This window comes from Lethenteron reissneri, chromosome 11, assembly GCF_015708825.2.
Source record: "Lethenteron reissneri isolate LAM-NWPU_2019-01 chromosome 11, ASM1570882v1, whole genome shotgun sequence".
Lineage (NCBI taxonomy): Eukaryota > Metazoa > Chordata > Hyperoartia > Petromyzontiformes > Petromyzontidae > Lethenteron > Lethenteron reissneri.
In genome coordinates this window covers 7,195,871-7,211,009 of record NC_083789.1, presented here as the reverse complement: position 1 = coordinate 7,211,009, position 15,139 = coordinate 7,195,871, and the positions used below count along the sequence as shown (strand labels likewise).

Sequence of the window (15,139 nt, the reverse complement as noted above, 5' to 3'; positions counted from 1 at the left end):
GGTGCTAATAGTGCCATGGGCCCTCCCGTATACTGAAATTGAAATGCGTCTAAACCACTGTAACGGTATAGCTAGCTGTTGGTCAATATATCGTCCACGTCAATACACATATTGTGTGTTTGTGTGCGTTCTGACACAAAAGTAGAAGGTTGTCAGTTCAAATCCTGCTGGTTGGGAGGTTGACTCATCATCATCATCCCTCCCTCCGGAGTCGATACAATGAGTAACACTTTGTCGGGAAGTCAGCAGTGATTATCTTATGGAGAGACTCCCCCCCCCCCCGGCTATAGGAATGTGGAATTCCCGCCGGCCACTTTCTCTTGGCTGTTGATAGGAGATGAGTATCAATGCCTCGATACACAATTTAGCAGAACTACTCTCTGGCACATGCGCGTGTGTTTGTACCAATGGCAAAAATACAACACAATGACTGCTGTGTGATGGGGCTGGGGGAGTCCGTTTTTTGATGTGGGTAATCATCTGAGTTGCGGCTCTTTCCGCTGTAAATGCATTTCTCATCCGAGTCCGTCCCGTGACAAGGATGCCACGGGTGGGGTGCAGGGTGTGGGGGTGTGGGGCCCCAAACTCCAGTAGCCTCCATCCATCTCCTCCATCCACTCCCCCTATCACTCTCCTCCCCACCACCACCATCATCGTCAACAGCAGCCAGACAAACAGCACCCCGCTAACTTGCATCCTCTCGCCCTCCAATTATTCCTCCTCCTCCCAACATCTATCCCTCCCAGTTTCCTCCTATCCACACTTTGGCAATCTCTCCATCAAACATCACCGGCGGTCAGACGAACCGCGCCCATAAATTTCCACCCTCTCTCCCTACTACCCACTCTCCCCCCACCCCCATTGTCTCTCTCCTATTCTCCACCACCTCCTCCTCCTCTCACGCTCCATCATCGTCAGCGTCAGAAGCAGCGGCCAGAGGAGGCAATCCCGCTAACTTTGGCCGTTTGTGGTGGACAACATCACGGCCCAGCAGCGAACGTTCACAACAATCACCGCTGCGTCAATAGTTGCAGAGAGCTCGGTCGTTTTTTGTGGGGCTATTGTCATCACCAGTAGATTTTTGTTGTTTGTTACCAAGCTCGTAATTTGTTTTTATTGTCGAGCGCGCATTTACGCATTTTAGAAATATATACACGTGCTGTGGTATGTATGCTGAACTTCTTTCGCGCCGTACGTAGCAAATCGAGCTAATCGGAGTTGCGTATAAAACATCTTACACGCGCCCGTTGCGTATTCGCGTTGGCAAACTCAAGAGAGACACAGACCGTGGGCATGGCCAACTCCGTGCTCTTCGGCCAGTGCGCTGCCTACGTACTGGCAATGATCTTCGCCTTCTTCGTGCTCGTGCCACTGGCACAGAACGGCAACGACTTCAAGGGTCGATGTCTCCTCTACACGCAGGGCGCCTGGCAGCGTCCCAACCGCACGCAGCTTGCACGGCACCGGTTACCACCGCCACCGCCTCCGACGGTTTCTCTCATCATGCGGAAGAAATCTGAAGACACCGAACCGACCGAGCAGCCGGAGCAAAACCAGCAGGATCGTGATGACTACGACGTGGATTACTTTATCGATGGAGTGGCTGAGACTAAGGGAGGAGGAGGAGTGAGATCCTTCGCTCGTGCACTCCCGCCCCTGACCTCCCTGGCCGAGTGGGTCACCGGTGATGCGAGTTTCGTGGTGGCCATGTGGGGAGCCCCTTCTGCCTGTCAGTTCGCGACGTTCACCGGGATCGTGTCGCTCCTGCTCGCCGCCGTGCAGGCGTGGAGGACCATCTTCTACCAATGCAAGGGCCACGACGAGTGAGTAAAGGGAGGTGACTGCTGCTGATGATGATGCCTCGTCACAATGCGCGCGGGTTGTTCTCGTGCCACTGTGCGCCTCCCGTGTCTCTGTTGACCGCCCCTGATTGAGCGCAGCGGCGGAAATTCCACGTTACGGTGTTTGTTGTTGTTGTCACAGTGTTATAATGGCAGGGCCCAATTCTAGACTGCATAGGACAACTACTTTTAGATGGTATATGTTTTTTCTTATTGTATAAAATGTGTATTGTTAACGTTGTAAGAGTGTTATTAATGTGACGGCGCTTTTTAGTTGGCAGATTTGTGCCAGTATTAGGCACGCCACGTGTTCTTTTCAGCATTAATAAAATAAAATGACTCGTGACTTCCTAGGAAAAGTGTAAAGTGGTACCTATCTATAGACTTTGTTGTGTAGTATTTTTTTTGTATTACTTTATAGTATAAATACATGCTAATTTTGATTAATATGGTTTTTTTCTGACTTTATGTGAACGAAAAGACATAAATTCGCCAATTTTCTCATTGAAAAATAGGTAAATTTCTAAATATCACTGTCCTGGTCACAAAAGCAACGTTTGTGGGGAATAATAGCCATTTTCTATACTTTTTAGGCATAAGCAATTACGAAATAACATTTACTACCCAGGAACCAAAATTGTGTTACATAGTGTAATCGAAAGGTGTGTTTGTGAAACCACATCAAACTCCTATTAAAATTAATCTATGCCTCGAGTTTCCTGGCTGGCTGCTGGCTGGGCTCCTGTTCACCCCAACAATAACTGTTGTTAGTGGCTGCCACGGAAACTAGCTGGGTAACTGGCTACGTGGGCAGGTATGGCAGCCCATCAAACGACTACGGTATTAATAATATATCATGATGATCTACACCTCGAGTTTCCTGGCTGTCTGCTGGCTGGGCTCCTGTCCACCCCAACAACGACTCTGTTGTTAGTGACTGCTGCGAGCCATTGCCACCGAAAATATCTGGGTAACTGGCTTCACGGGATTTTCTGTGGAACAAATAAACATTGCATTGCATTGAAACGGCGGAAGGAGACGTTCAGAAGACGTAACAATCATAGCAATAATAATAATAGCCACACCGAAAAGGTGGGAGTAACGAAGACAAAAGACTAACCACGGTTCATTTTGAATCGCTCAAACTTTTACATTTGTCCTATTATTATTATTTAACAGAATATTTTTTTAAGTGTAGAGAATATAAAACAAAAATAACCTCACGATAAATATTATCTTGGAATTTCAGTTCGTAAAAATGTTTGATTACCTTTAGTGCTGTGGGTACAGGAGGATTGTGAGAAGAGTGAAAATCGTAGCTATCTCGTATTGTCCGTTGCAGAGGAACGGGTTCTCGACAAATCTTGAATTAAAGCTTTCGTGACTGCAGGAATTCATATTCTTTGGGTCTTTCGGTAAAGTCACGTAGATAGGTTTAAAGAAAATAGCGAAAAACGACGACGTTTCGATCACGACACAATGACGATCGCTTGTGTTGTGATGGAAACGTCGCAGTTTTTTTGTTAGTTTCTTTCCACCTATCTACGTGATCTTTGGGTCTTTCGGTAAAGCCACGTAGATAGAAAAAATCAAAATAACAATATCACATTTCGATCGCAACACAAGCAATCGTCATCTTTTTTTTTACCTGATGACGATTGCTTGTGTTGCGATCGAAACGTCGTGATATTGTTATTATTTTTATTATTTTTTCTTCTATCTACGTGACTTTACCGAAAGACCCAAAGAACAGGGTTCTCTACAGTTCGTATAACTTTATAGACTCTGGCCACAAGCTATCCTGGGCGTCCCATTATCCGGAAAATGTGGCACAAATTGAAATTTGGCTGCAATTTTAAAGCACAACCACATGATGCCAATATTTTCCAAGTCACTGCACATGAGAAAAACAAAGACTGGCACACAGATGCATATTAATAGTAGCGGAGATAACATCTATGACTTCATGCGATATCAATCATGGCAAATATAATTCTCATGTGACTAGCCTGGAGCTGATTAGACACAACATTGTGATTTTTTTTTACCAAGACCTCTATAACATACATTGTGTGCGCTTCAAGGCACTTAAAGTTGCAAAATAGAAAAATTCAGAACCTCTGAAACTTTCATTGAATGTTTTTCTACCATGTTCAACAACGGAAGGATGTATGCTTAATTGCTATACCACAGTAGCTATTCCAAATTAACCATTCAAAGAGTCCCAGATGTCATGTGCCACGTGGGATCAAAACACGAATGTGTTGACATTTGGCAGTGATGGGGTTGTAATGCACTCTGCTGGCTGCTGTGTGGTTTTTTTTATGTCAGTCTGTAGTGTTGGACAGCTGCGTCTGTGTCTTGTATGTACATGTGTTTAGATCACTTCGATTATTTTTCCTGCTATAAATTTCCACGTGAAAGGCCACTTCGTTGAGCTATCATTTGTGGATGGGTTGCTTCTGAAAAAGAAGCTAATAGTTCAGTGGGCTTTACCTGGTAAGATTTTAAAAAATTGTAGTTGTATTTGTATACTTTTAAGTGATTTGTTTACCTTTCCTATACTTTGCACTCCTTTCGTGTTTTTGTATTGTTTGCTGTTGTAACGTTCTTATCTGTCCCTACTGGACATCTGAAAAAGAGCTTTATAGCTAATCGGATTCCTCCAGTTTAAATTAATATTTAGATTCTGTTTGTGTGTACTGTACACAAAATGCAGTTGACAACAATGGCATTTAATTGCTGGGGTTTGAAACGAGGTGTACCCAGAGAAAAACCTGAATACAAGGGGATAGTAGTCAGAGGGGCTCACAAACAGGACCGACCTGCCTGGAGAATAAAAGTACAGGACGGTGCAGTCCTCTGTGAGAGTAGGAGAAGCTCCTGTGCCTATCTTGAAGAGGCAGCAGCGCAAATCTACCAAGGAAGGACGTGTGGCTGCACCTCAGGGCTCTACATCCTCCCTGACCTGTCCAGTGTGCCACAGAGAATGCCGGGCTCTGATTGGCCTGCTCAGCCATCTGTGCACTCATCAAAACCCAACAAAATGACGAAACGTGCCATGGTCATCATCAACGTTGATGGACGAACAAGAAGAAGAAGAAGTAGTCAGAGGGGCTCGCAAACCAAGTTTCTGACGAGCCTCGTCCACCAACCCTTGCCTGCCACATTGCTGCATTGTGAGCATGTGCCACCCAGTGCCGGATTAAGCTAGTGCAGGGCCTGTAGCACATGTTATAAAGGGGCCGTAAAAATTTTAAAACACGTAAATATTAAAACACTAACTTTTAACTTCCATAGTAAGTAATGAAAAAAAATCATTTGCTATACAGCCAGATAATCCGACAAATCGCTAACCTTAAACACCCAGTCGTTCATAAAAGTTGAAGGCAGTATAGTACTATAGTAATAGAGCAAGTGCAGAATCACTGAACCGGAATTGATAGCTTGAAAGCATTTAGCGCGGGGCCCTTGAAAGTGCGAGGCCCGTATCATATGTTGCTACTAGGACAATCCGGCACTGGTGCCACCTCAACTTTGCTTGAGCATGTGTGCACTTAGTGCACCTAGCCTGGCCACAACAGCTGTGGTGACGTCACCACCGCCACTTTAGTAGCAAAATCCGCGGCTGTTGTTGTAGTTGCATGCATATGTGTGTCTGTGTGTGTGTTTGCAGCACCCTCTTTGCGGCGTTTCTCAACCTGGTGGGCAGCGGCCTGGTGGCGATGATGACCTTCGTGGCAAGCACGGTGGTGAGCGTGGGTTTCAACGTCTGGTGCAACAGCATCGCCATTCCGGGCGGCAAGCCTGACAGGTGTGAGGCCACACGAGGAAAAACAAAATCGACGTAAACAAAAAAAAGACTTACCAGGGTACATCGTGTGCCAGCAGAGCGCAGTCTGGAAAAAAAATACTCAATTGTTGTACGGTACGCCTATGCTTCCATGTCTTTGCTCTCCGTCTTCACCAAACCACACTGACCAGCGTGGTGAAGTGTTGTGAAACAACATCTATGACCCGTATGGTGTAAGTAGGCCCTTATTCGGCAGTTGATTGGCCAAAGGGCAACAAAATACGGCAGAAATCCACAAATTTGTACTCTAATAATCCACGAATCTTTGTATTTCGCGGAAGTGAACAATGAATTAACCCCATAATGCTTACCTAGTAATTATCAAAGATTATGAACTGCCTGCATCTCTGACTCCAGTGTGCTCACCGTTATACTACACACTGCAGGCCCCTATAATTCCCTCCCAAACCCTAGTGTGAGACACGGCATATCCGCTCACGATCTTTAGAGGACACGTCGTTTATCCATGTAAATTGCTGTTGATGAGCTTGGACCACAATGTCCAGGACTCATGTTGATGAGAATACCCGTGTTTTCACCCGACGTCATGTAACGTGCATTGAATTTTTGTTTGTCTACAGCTGTGAGGAGGCTCAAGAAATGAACCTCAATATGGATGTCATTACAACTTCCTTCTACACGCACTTCGGGGTAATCCAGGTACAGGATTTTCTAAGACAAAGTAATTGATTTTCGGGATTGATTACACGTAACAATGCTTTCAGCAGATGCAAGAAGCTGCCACGTGCGGAGATGAAATGGAAGTGCCAATACCTGTATTCATACTGGTTTAGAACCGTGGCTGGGAAAAACAAAATCAATATTACAGGTCTATTGTTTTTTTACATTGTAAACTGGCCTACTGCATTCTCATATCACAACGAAGACAATTGTTTCATCTGTATGCAATTTGAAACGTAGCAAAGCCTACACTAATTGCACCAAAAGTGAGACTGCACCATCGTATATGTTATTCATCACCGAGATTCGCAAAAGATTGTTGGGTTAGGCCACCTACCCGTCTGGCCAAACGTACACCGAGGAAAGTCCTCCTCCACTCGACATGCACCCTAACAGCTCAAAATGTCACGCGGCGCTACAAATAACGTATGTTTGTTGAACTTCTTTCACACCGTACGTAGCCAACCGTGCTAATCGGAGGTACAAGCATTTGCAAACATTTATAAGGCGCCAATCATAATTGTTTCGGCTGCCTCACAGAAACAATGCAAAGTGGGGTTTTAAGAGTCGCAGAAAAATTCCCACAACCACCATTATAAATTAGACAGTTAAATATTATTATTTTTAGTAACTAATCTTAAAAGTATAGATAACAAAGGGAATTGTTAGGATGCGAATGGATTTATGAGGAACAATAACAAGAAATTGCCCTTTTGTTTCTGCGTACAAAATGGCAGCCGAGACAAAATGGTGACCACTCTGCAGCAGCGCTGCACGTTTATCACACCGTCCGTTTACACGTAGCTTTTAGAAACGCACGTCGGCTGACATCAGCAGGGCCAAGTCTCCAGTCCCGCTCTCATTCATGTCAGCTGCACACACTTACCGTGTGCGTTTTGGGAAAAGACACTTCCGATACGATAATGTGTTTGTACCCAGTGAGTTCGTTACCATGTGTTTTGAAAGGAGGGTAACAATCGACGCAAAATTGATCTTAGGAGTCGCACATCTGTCCTCGTGTGTGCCTAGAAAGCACTGAGAGTGGCCACATAGTGATGCATTAGAGATGGCCCATAACACCATCGAAAACAGTTGAGTGATTTTAAATATTCATGGATTCACAGAAGGGCCACAGCTGAAAGCTTTGAAGTTACTATCTGACAAAGGATGTCATGTCTACGTAAAAAAATATATCAATAATGTCATGAGGTGGAATGCAACATTTTGGTCTTTCTACGTAAAAAGATGTGCTAACCTTCTTCATCTTGACTTTTCGAAAGCTATTATAATCGCAGTATTAACGTGGTGTTTACATTCAGACTCCCTACAGTGACGATGTGCATGCAATAATTACAGCCAATTTCAACCTAAATTGCTTGGAATAAACAATTCAGCCAATTTAGGACCAGAGAGATCATTTTAAAGAATACCTGGCCCCTGTCATGGGAATGTCGAATTTCCACCACTCTCTCAGGGATGACAATTAAGATGACCATCACACCTTTGTTTTTTTGAACAGAGAGACTGGACGTGACTTGACCTCTACTCCCTCAACCCCTCCTGGATGTTTAACCTGCGATGGTCAAGCAGTTTGTGGGTGGAGTCCAGCCGCCAACTCCATTATATCTCCACCCTCTATGTATTTTGAACTTCCTTCACACCGTTGTAGTCAACTCCTCTAATCGGAGGTTCCGGTGAAGGACAACAGACAAAACACAAAAAGCAGTTCTAAAAAAATGAGTTTTCAATCTCGATGATTTAAAAGTGCGTAGCTCCAGTGGCTTTCGAATATTGGACGGAAGAACGTTCCAGACGGCCGCAGAAGCACATCTGAATGCGCGCGATGCAATGACCTGCTTTGTTCGATGGTTAGCCAAAAGCTGCTGCAGGGATGACCAAAGTTCGCGCGATGTTTTTTTCTCCTTGACGAGATCCACAATGCATTGCGGTTCAAGCAAGGTATTGTGGTTCACCGTTAACCCTAACCAACTAGCCAACTAGCCACGATCACTACTCCTCACACTGCCCTGAACCCCACCCTTAACCCCGCATTCAGTACCTCTCAGGGCACCTGCTCGTTATTTGTTCACCTCTCCACTGTTGGTGTTTGCAGCGCCCATCCCTCTGTCAGTCCCCAGGAGAGTGTGGGCACAGTCGGTCGATTACTTTGGTTTTATTTTACCGGTTAAAGCCCACTGAGCCACACAGCTCTCTTTCAGAAGCGACCTGGCCACAAGCGAGTGGCTCATTCGTCACGTGGACATTCTATAGGCAGGCAAATACTCTCAACTAACAGCCTTCTGCCCCACAGTTCGGGCTGTGGTGCGCGTGGCTCACGTGGGTGGCCCTGGCTGGTCTCGCCTTCGCCAAGGTCTACCGCAGCCACCGACAGAGCGACCTCCTGCACAGCCTGGCGCGCGAGAAGGAGCTTCTGATGAACCGAGCGGTGACGAGAGGCGGCAGTGCAGGGCCCACCTCGGCCGAGCGACGCCCGGCGGCTCAGGCGGGTGACAAGCAACCCAGCGCGTTCATCTGAGGAGCGCCGCCGTGGGGCGGAAACACGCGCAGCTCGCTTGCGCTTTGCTGCCCGCTAACGTTCCTAAAACGTGTGTGTCTGTGTGGAATGATGACGATCATGATGATGATAATCACTTAATTCATTCGATATATTCGAGTCATTATAAAGCAAGGCTATAATGAGGGCAGCATGTTTCATGGATGGATGTATTGTAGTCTGCCAGTGAGGGGGGCAATGTTGATAGTTTTACTAAATTAGGCGATTTGGTCATTTTTAAATGTGAACTACGTGTATCGATTCATTGATTAAATTAAATTATTGCGCTCGTGATGCAGGCATCGAATTGTGCGTTCAAGAATCGATAATTGATAATTAATTGATATTTGATGAGAATCGATAATCGTTCAATTCGTCTACCATGTGGTGGGTTCACGTGATCCCTGCTATGACGAGAGGCCTCTACAATCGCCACAACCGAAATAAAAAATATGAATTGGCTGTGTCGAGTGGGGGAGGGTTTTACGACACATTTTACTTACGTGATGCGACCAAAAATACTTTATGAATCATCATATTGTGCATATTCTCTGGGGAGCACAATAATATAAGGCTTTGAAATAAGCCGATTTGTTTGGTTTAGTATGATTTTTTTTGCATCTTGTTTTCAATTTTTTTTTACCGCTGCTTGCATGTGAGCACAGCACAGTGCCGTAGGATAACAGGTCAAAGCAGGCGTCCTACTATCTGCTGTGATATGTAGTTTAGAAACGTGTTCGTTAGCAACAAAAACGTGGAACAGGAAGTAAAAAGCGTGTCTACCGTGGAGAAATGTATGCCTGTAATTACATTTAGAGAGACGGATGAACACGTGGATTCGTGAACATACACAAGTTATATTGACATGCATTCAAACTGTCAAGGAAAGTGAGTGGGTTTTGGGCAGGATGTGTTTTTAAGAGAGATGATGGCTGATGATCAAGAATATTAACAGAGTGGCACACAAGGAATGGAAAATATCTGGGAGGAAGGACATATGCCAAGGTGGTTCGTCCGTTTGTTCGTTTCTCAATCCGCTTATCCTGGTGAGGGTCGCGGTGGCAGTATGTTGAGTAGTGGCGGTCCAGACCTCCCTTTCCCTGTCGCCGGACTCCAGCTCTTCCTGGGGAATTCCCAGGCGTTCCCAGGCCAGCCGAGTGACATAGTCCCGCCAGAGTATCCTGGACATGCCCGGTAGAGTTCCAGGGGTAGCCTACCAGGGGAGGCATCATTACCAGGTGCCCGAAGCCGTTTTTATTCATAAAAAAACATTGTGAGGACAGGAATTAAACCTGGGTCACAGGGATGCTTAATTGCGAGCACTCACCACATTAAGAAACATGTCTTTAGAGTATTTGGCTGACATCAATTTCCACGTGATAAGCCACCTTGTTGAGCTATCATTAGTTCGCTTCTGCAAAGGGCTATAAAGTTCAGTGGGCTTTACCTGGTAACCTAAAATAATAGTTGCGTTTAAATAGTTTCGTTTAGTCACCGCAAGCGGTGTTTAAGTGTATCATCGTTCATTCTCGTGTACGGCAGCAGTTGGGTTGTGGCACCTGAGCACGACCCGTAAAATAAAAATAAAATACCAGTCGCAAAGTGCACTGCGGGAGTTGTGGTCCATGGCGTGAAGCAACTTGTAGGCGCTGTTAGAACGAAGCCAAGCTATGTACACTTCTTGCCGAGGAATGTCAGCCCTGTCATCCGTTCGGGGTGGCAAGCACAGCGTTAAAACTTCGCGTAATTCGTTACGTCGTGCAAGCGTTTTAAATGAAACTGGAAGATAAATGACACAGTCTTGGACTATTTTAAAAAAGTGTGACAGCATGAAGTAGACTATGCATGTGGCTGTATTTTTTTTAAAATAATATCGGAACACATAATCCTTTGCAGGGTCTCACACTACTAATTGCAATTCAACAACATAACCCAACTGCTGTATAATGTTAGTTTGCATTACAGTAGAAGCTGGATATGAGGGGCACATTTTACAAGCTCAGTTCTAATATAAGCAAAACTGTCCTTTGCATTGGTTGGGGGAGGTGAAGGATAACTACTGATACAAGCACTCTACTCCGGATATAAGCACGTGTGCTGGCTCCCAAGGGGATGTGCTTATATCAAGCTACCACTGGATGTCATAAGTGTCTTATTTTAAAAGTGTAACATGTATTGACTTTATTTTACTCGTGAGGATTGTCAGGCAGGCGATAACTTTCCTGCCTGTTACTGAAATACAGACATATATTTTAATGGCCAAAATTAGCATTTCCTCTTTTTAAGCCCTGTTACCAAGTATTGTGCTTATGACATAATTACGTTGTGAGATGTACCTACGTGGCTATGTACTTGTCGTGATTTAGCACGACACTTAATAGTTTGACAGTATTACAATTATTTTCATCGCTCATATTACTGTATCAAATTATACACCTTAAACTCGCAAAGTGCAGCGCCGTCTCGCTTTCGACTTGCCAAGTGTCAGCTTCTTTAGGTTTTTAAGGCTAACGATTCAAAATCACCGCATGCTATGAGCATTAAGTTCGCCTTTTAGTAGCCATCGTTCATGACTCCGTCTTCGTTTGGAATGCAATGAGCGTCACTGTCAAGCCGATTAAAACAATAACAAAACTGCACAAATTGTGACGTTGTGTTTGATGTGTGTTAAAATGTTATGGAACTGGGAAATTCAATGGAGGTTAAACAGCAATAATCGCCCTCCCTCGCGATGTTAACTCCCTCGCCTAGTATGCAAGAGGGTCGTGGGTTCGATCTCGATCCCGACGGATTTATATTTGGAGTTTGCATCTCTCTCTCTCGCTCGCTCCGTGATCGCGTGGATTTTTCATCGAGTCCTCTGGTTGTTTCCCTCCACATTTCGAAACGTGCGGTTAAAAGAGTATTTGGCTGAATTCGATTTAAAGCTTTCGTGACTGCAGGGATTCATCTTCTTGGTTCTTTCGGTAAAGTTACGTAGAAGGGAAGTAATAAAATAAAAAAAAAAACATAATAAAATAATTCTCACGACGTTTCGGCCACAACACAAGCAGCCGTCCTCAGGTGAAGACCAGGTCTGTCGAGGCGACAGCGTCTAAATGAAACACCACCACGCTTGGAGCGTCTTTTTAAGCTGGGTTGGAAGGGGGGGGGGGGAAAGTGCGCCTTGACAAAAGAATCTGCATATCAAGAGGAATTTAGCATATTTATGGGAAATGCAGGAATGCGACTAGTACTACTTGTGAAATGCGTAGGAGGTGGGCGGGGGGGTTTTCAAAGTCATATTATGCCCATGCATTATGCAGGATTAGCAGCATCAAAGGGAGGGGAGTATTTGGCTGCTATACATTTCCACGTGAAAAGCCAACTTCGTTGAGCTATCATTTGTGGCCAGGTCGCTTATGACAAAAAGAGCTGTACAGCTCAATGGGCCTTTCCTGGTAGAATAAAATAATGTGTTTTAGTTTGAGTGTAGATGAATGACCCAGGTCACACTCTTGCAAATGAGACGCATCCTGGTCTCTTGAGGTCTCACCTTCGTAATAAGCAAAATACGCTTCAAACTGTCTTTTCTTGGATTTTCTGTTTGCACTTAGTCACATATTCACTTTAAGATGTTTCATTGTTAATGATTTTGTTTTTTGTTTGCTGCGGTTGCACCCATTTCAAGAGCCGAATGGGTCACAGGCCTATACCTAATCAATGAACTTGAACTTGAGGTGGGTGGGGGTGGATACTCGTGAGTAATATCATGGACAGAGCTGCATGGAAAGCCATTCTCGCTGACTTATTTGAGTAAGGACATGGCACGTAGAGACGGCTCGTGAATTACACTGCCGTATTAGGCTCAAAATAGTGCTTTAACACCTTTTAGAATTAGCCCTGATTCGAATCAAACTCAGTGAGTTGGGGGGCCATCTCTACACCAGGTCCCAGAACACTCATTACACTCATCACGCATAAATTGCGTGCCACAAATGAACCACAATAACTTGCTGAACTCGTAAAAGAGCATAAACCATCACGCGAGCTCCGCTCATCCTTCGCAGAAGCTTTTGGCTCAGCCATCGAACAAAGGCGGTGGTCACCGCATCGCGTGCTTTCAGATGCGCTTCTGCGGCCGTCTGGAACGCTCTTCCTGTCGATATTAGGAAGCCACCGGAGCTATGCGCTTTTAGATCTAGATTGACAAACTCATTTCTTTAGAACTGCTTTGTGTGTTTAGTTTGTTGTCCTTCACCTCCGATTAGCGCGGTTACGCTACGTACGGTGTCAAAGAAGTCCAACACGCCTCAACTGAGGCGTCTTTGACTTCAACATTGCAGATAGTTTCAACAGAGAGCCAAATTTCCCTTTTATTCTTTATTAATATCGTGTTAATAATAAAATGATAAGACAGTTATAGTCCCTTGCAATCAACTGCTGAGTGAAGACCTCTCCCCAATGCCGTGTCAACTATGTGGGGTTGTTCGACCATACTTCACCACGCAGGTCAATGTGGCCAGGAATGAAACGAGATTAATTCGGTATACAACAACTGCACCCATAATGAGCGTATCGGGAACAAAACCAACTGCACAGCACTGATGATGGTGCCATTCAAAATGTTTAGTTTCTTAAGAACATGGGGGAAACTGCGCTACTAAATCTCACCAATAGGTGGGAGTACAGGGCAAAACAAGATCAATTATCTTTCGAATCCTTCAACAACCCATTTCCTCTCCCAACAATTGTCCAGCCTCCCACTCCAACATCTCTCCCACCCGCACGATCTCTCCCCCTATTGCCCACCCTATTATTTTCTAACTTGTCCTAGGGATAAACACGGATAAGTTCGCTCCTCCGGCAGGCAAAGGTGTGTTGGATCATGTAGCCAAACATCTCCAGCCACCGCATGGGGCCCTGATGAGAATTACATTTGAGTTCCCCGTGTGTTTATCACGCTCTGCCTTAACTCAGTATTTCCGCTGTTCCTCGTGTACCGTGGAGCGTTGCCCTCGGTTCTACGCCTTCGAATGTTGAAGCGCCTACCTCGTGTTGATTTTTTAAAAAATGATTCTTGTTGTTCTGTATTTGTATTTACTGGCTAACGATGTGACATCTATCCTAAGGTACCCCGCGGGTCTCTCTTGTAAAGCAGCCTATGGGCTGAACGTTACCCACCCGCGTCACGAAGTAAAACTGACGTGAACTGAGGTTTTTGTTTTTACATGTGGGAAGAAACCAGATAACCCAGAAGTCCCCGTGCAGAACAGAGGAAGAACACACAAACTCCACGAGTAAAGACGCCCTAGGCAGAAATCGAACCCAGGGTTCTTGCTGTGAGCCACAGGTGTTACCACCTCGCCACCCTGCCACTCACTTAACGCTTCCTATTTGCGTTTGTTTCTTAATCCATGTGTCTGTCGGTCTACTTACACAACCGTGCTAATTTGCACACGTGATTTTTCTTATTCTGGCTGTTACGATACATCTATCAAAATAGATTACAAAGCATTCATTAAATCGCACTGGAAAAATTCATACATGCCGTACGGAGTGGAGTGCGTTGAAGTTTCCCTCTGTCACGTCTCATGATGATAGCGTAGCAATGCCGTGCACCCTGAGAAAACACCACTCGCGCTTTGAAATTCCACTCTTGTCATTTTTTTGAAGCCACGCAATTTGCTGCGGTTATGATCGCCATCCCACGCGCGAGTGGGAATCTTGAGAGAGTCGAGCGGCAAGCTGTCGTGTTCTCTCCGTTCCATCCATTCTCCACATTCAGTCTCCCACATTCATTCTCCCACATTCATCCACCCACATTCCCCTCTATTCGTAGGACCGGGAACCCACCGGGATTGGCCGGTTTACTCAACGACTAATCCTCATTCTAGATTTGAAGCTTTCGTGACTGCAAGGATTCATACTCTTAGTTCTTTCGGTAAAGTCACGTAGGTAAAAAATGAAATCAAAATTAATAAAAATAAAAAAACAATAAAATCACCCCAGCCAGCGACTGGGGTGAGGGTCAGGATTTTCTCATTGCCACTGCACGTGGAGATGATTCGTAGCCTCTCAGGCCTCCGAGTTGGCATTCAGCCACTGAACTTATCGCTGCCATGCGCGAGGATATTACACTGGTCAACAACAACAACAAAATTCTGGCCTGGACTTTTGCAGCTGTTTTAGACTAATTTCAGGGTGCTGATTCCAAATCGGCATACCCCA

The 15,139-nt window shown here is 45.1% G+C and overlaps 1 protein-coding gene across 1 annotated transcript; it reads left to right on the top strand.

Annotated features, from left to right (window-relative positions):
* Positions 1-992: 992 nt before the first annotated feature.
* On the top strand, positions 993-11,543 carry TMEM179 (transmembrane protein 179). The gene is made up of 4 exons (XM_061549620.1): positions 993-1,823; positions 5,518-5,655; positions 6,276-6,354; positions 8,687-11,543. Exons 1-4 carry the CDS (start codon positions 1,294-1,296, stop codon positions 8,909-8,911), a joined length of 972 nt encoding a protein of 323 aa, XP_061405604.1. The 5' UTR covers positions 993-1,293; the 3' UTR covers positions 8,912-11,543.
* The last annotated feature ends 3,596 nt before the right edge of the window (positions 11,544-15,139 follow it).

Bases quoted from the DNA above. Each gene is read 5' to 3' on its own strand.
- TMEM179 (XM_061549620.1), top strand. From the start codon at position 1,294: ATGGCCAACTCCGTGCTCTTCGGCCAGTGCGCTGCCTACGTACTGGCA. The intron at 1,824-5,517 runs GTGAGTAAAGGG...GTGTGTTTGCAG, and splicing joins CAATGCAAGGGCCACGACGA to CACCCTCTTTGCGGCGTTTC. The intron at 6,355-8,686 runs GTACAGGATTTT...TCTGCCCCACAG, and splicing joins CGCACTTCGGGGTAATCCAG to TTCGGGCTGTGGTGCGCGTG.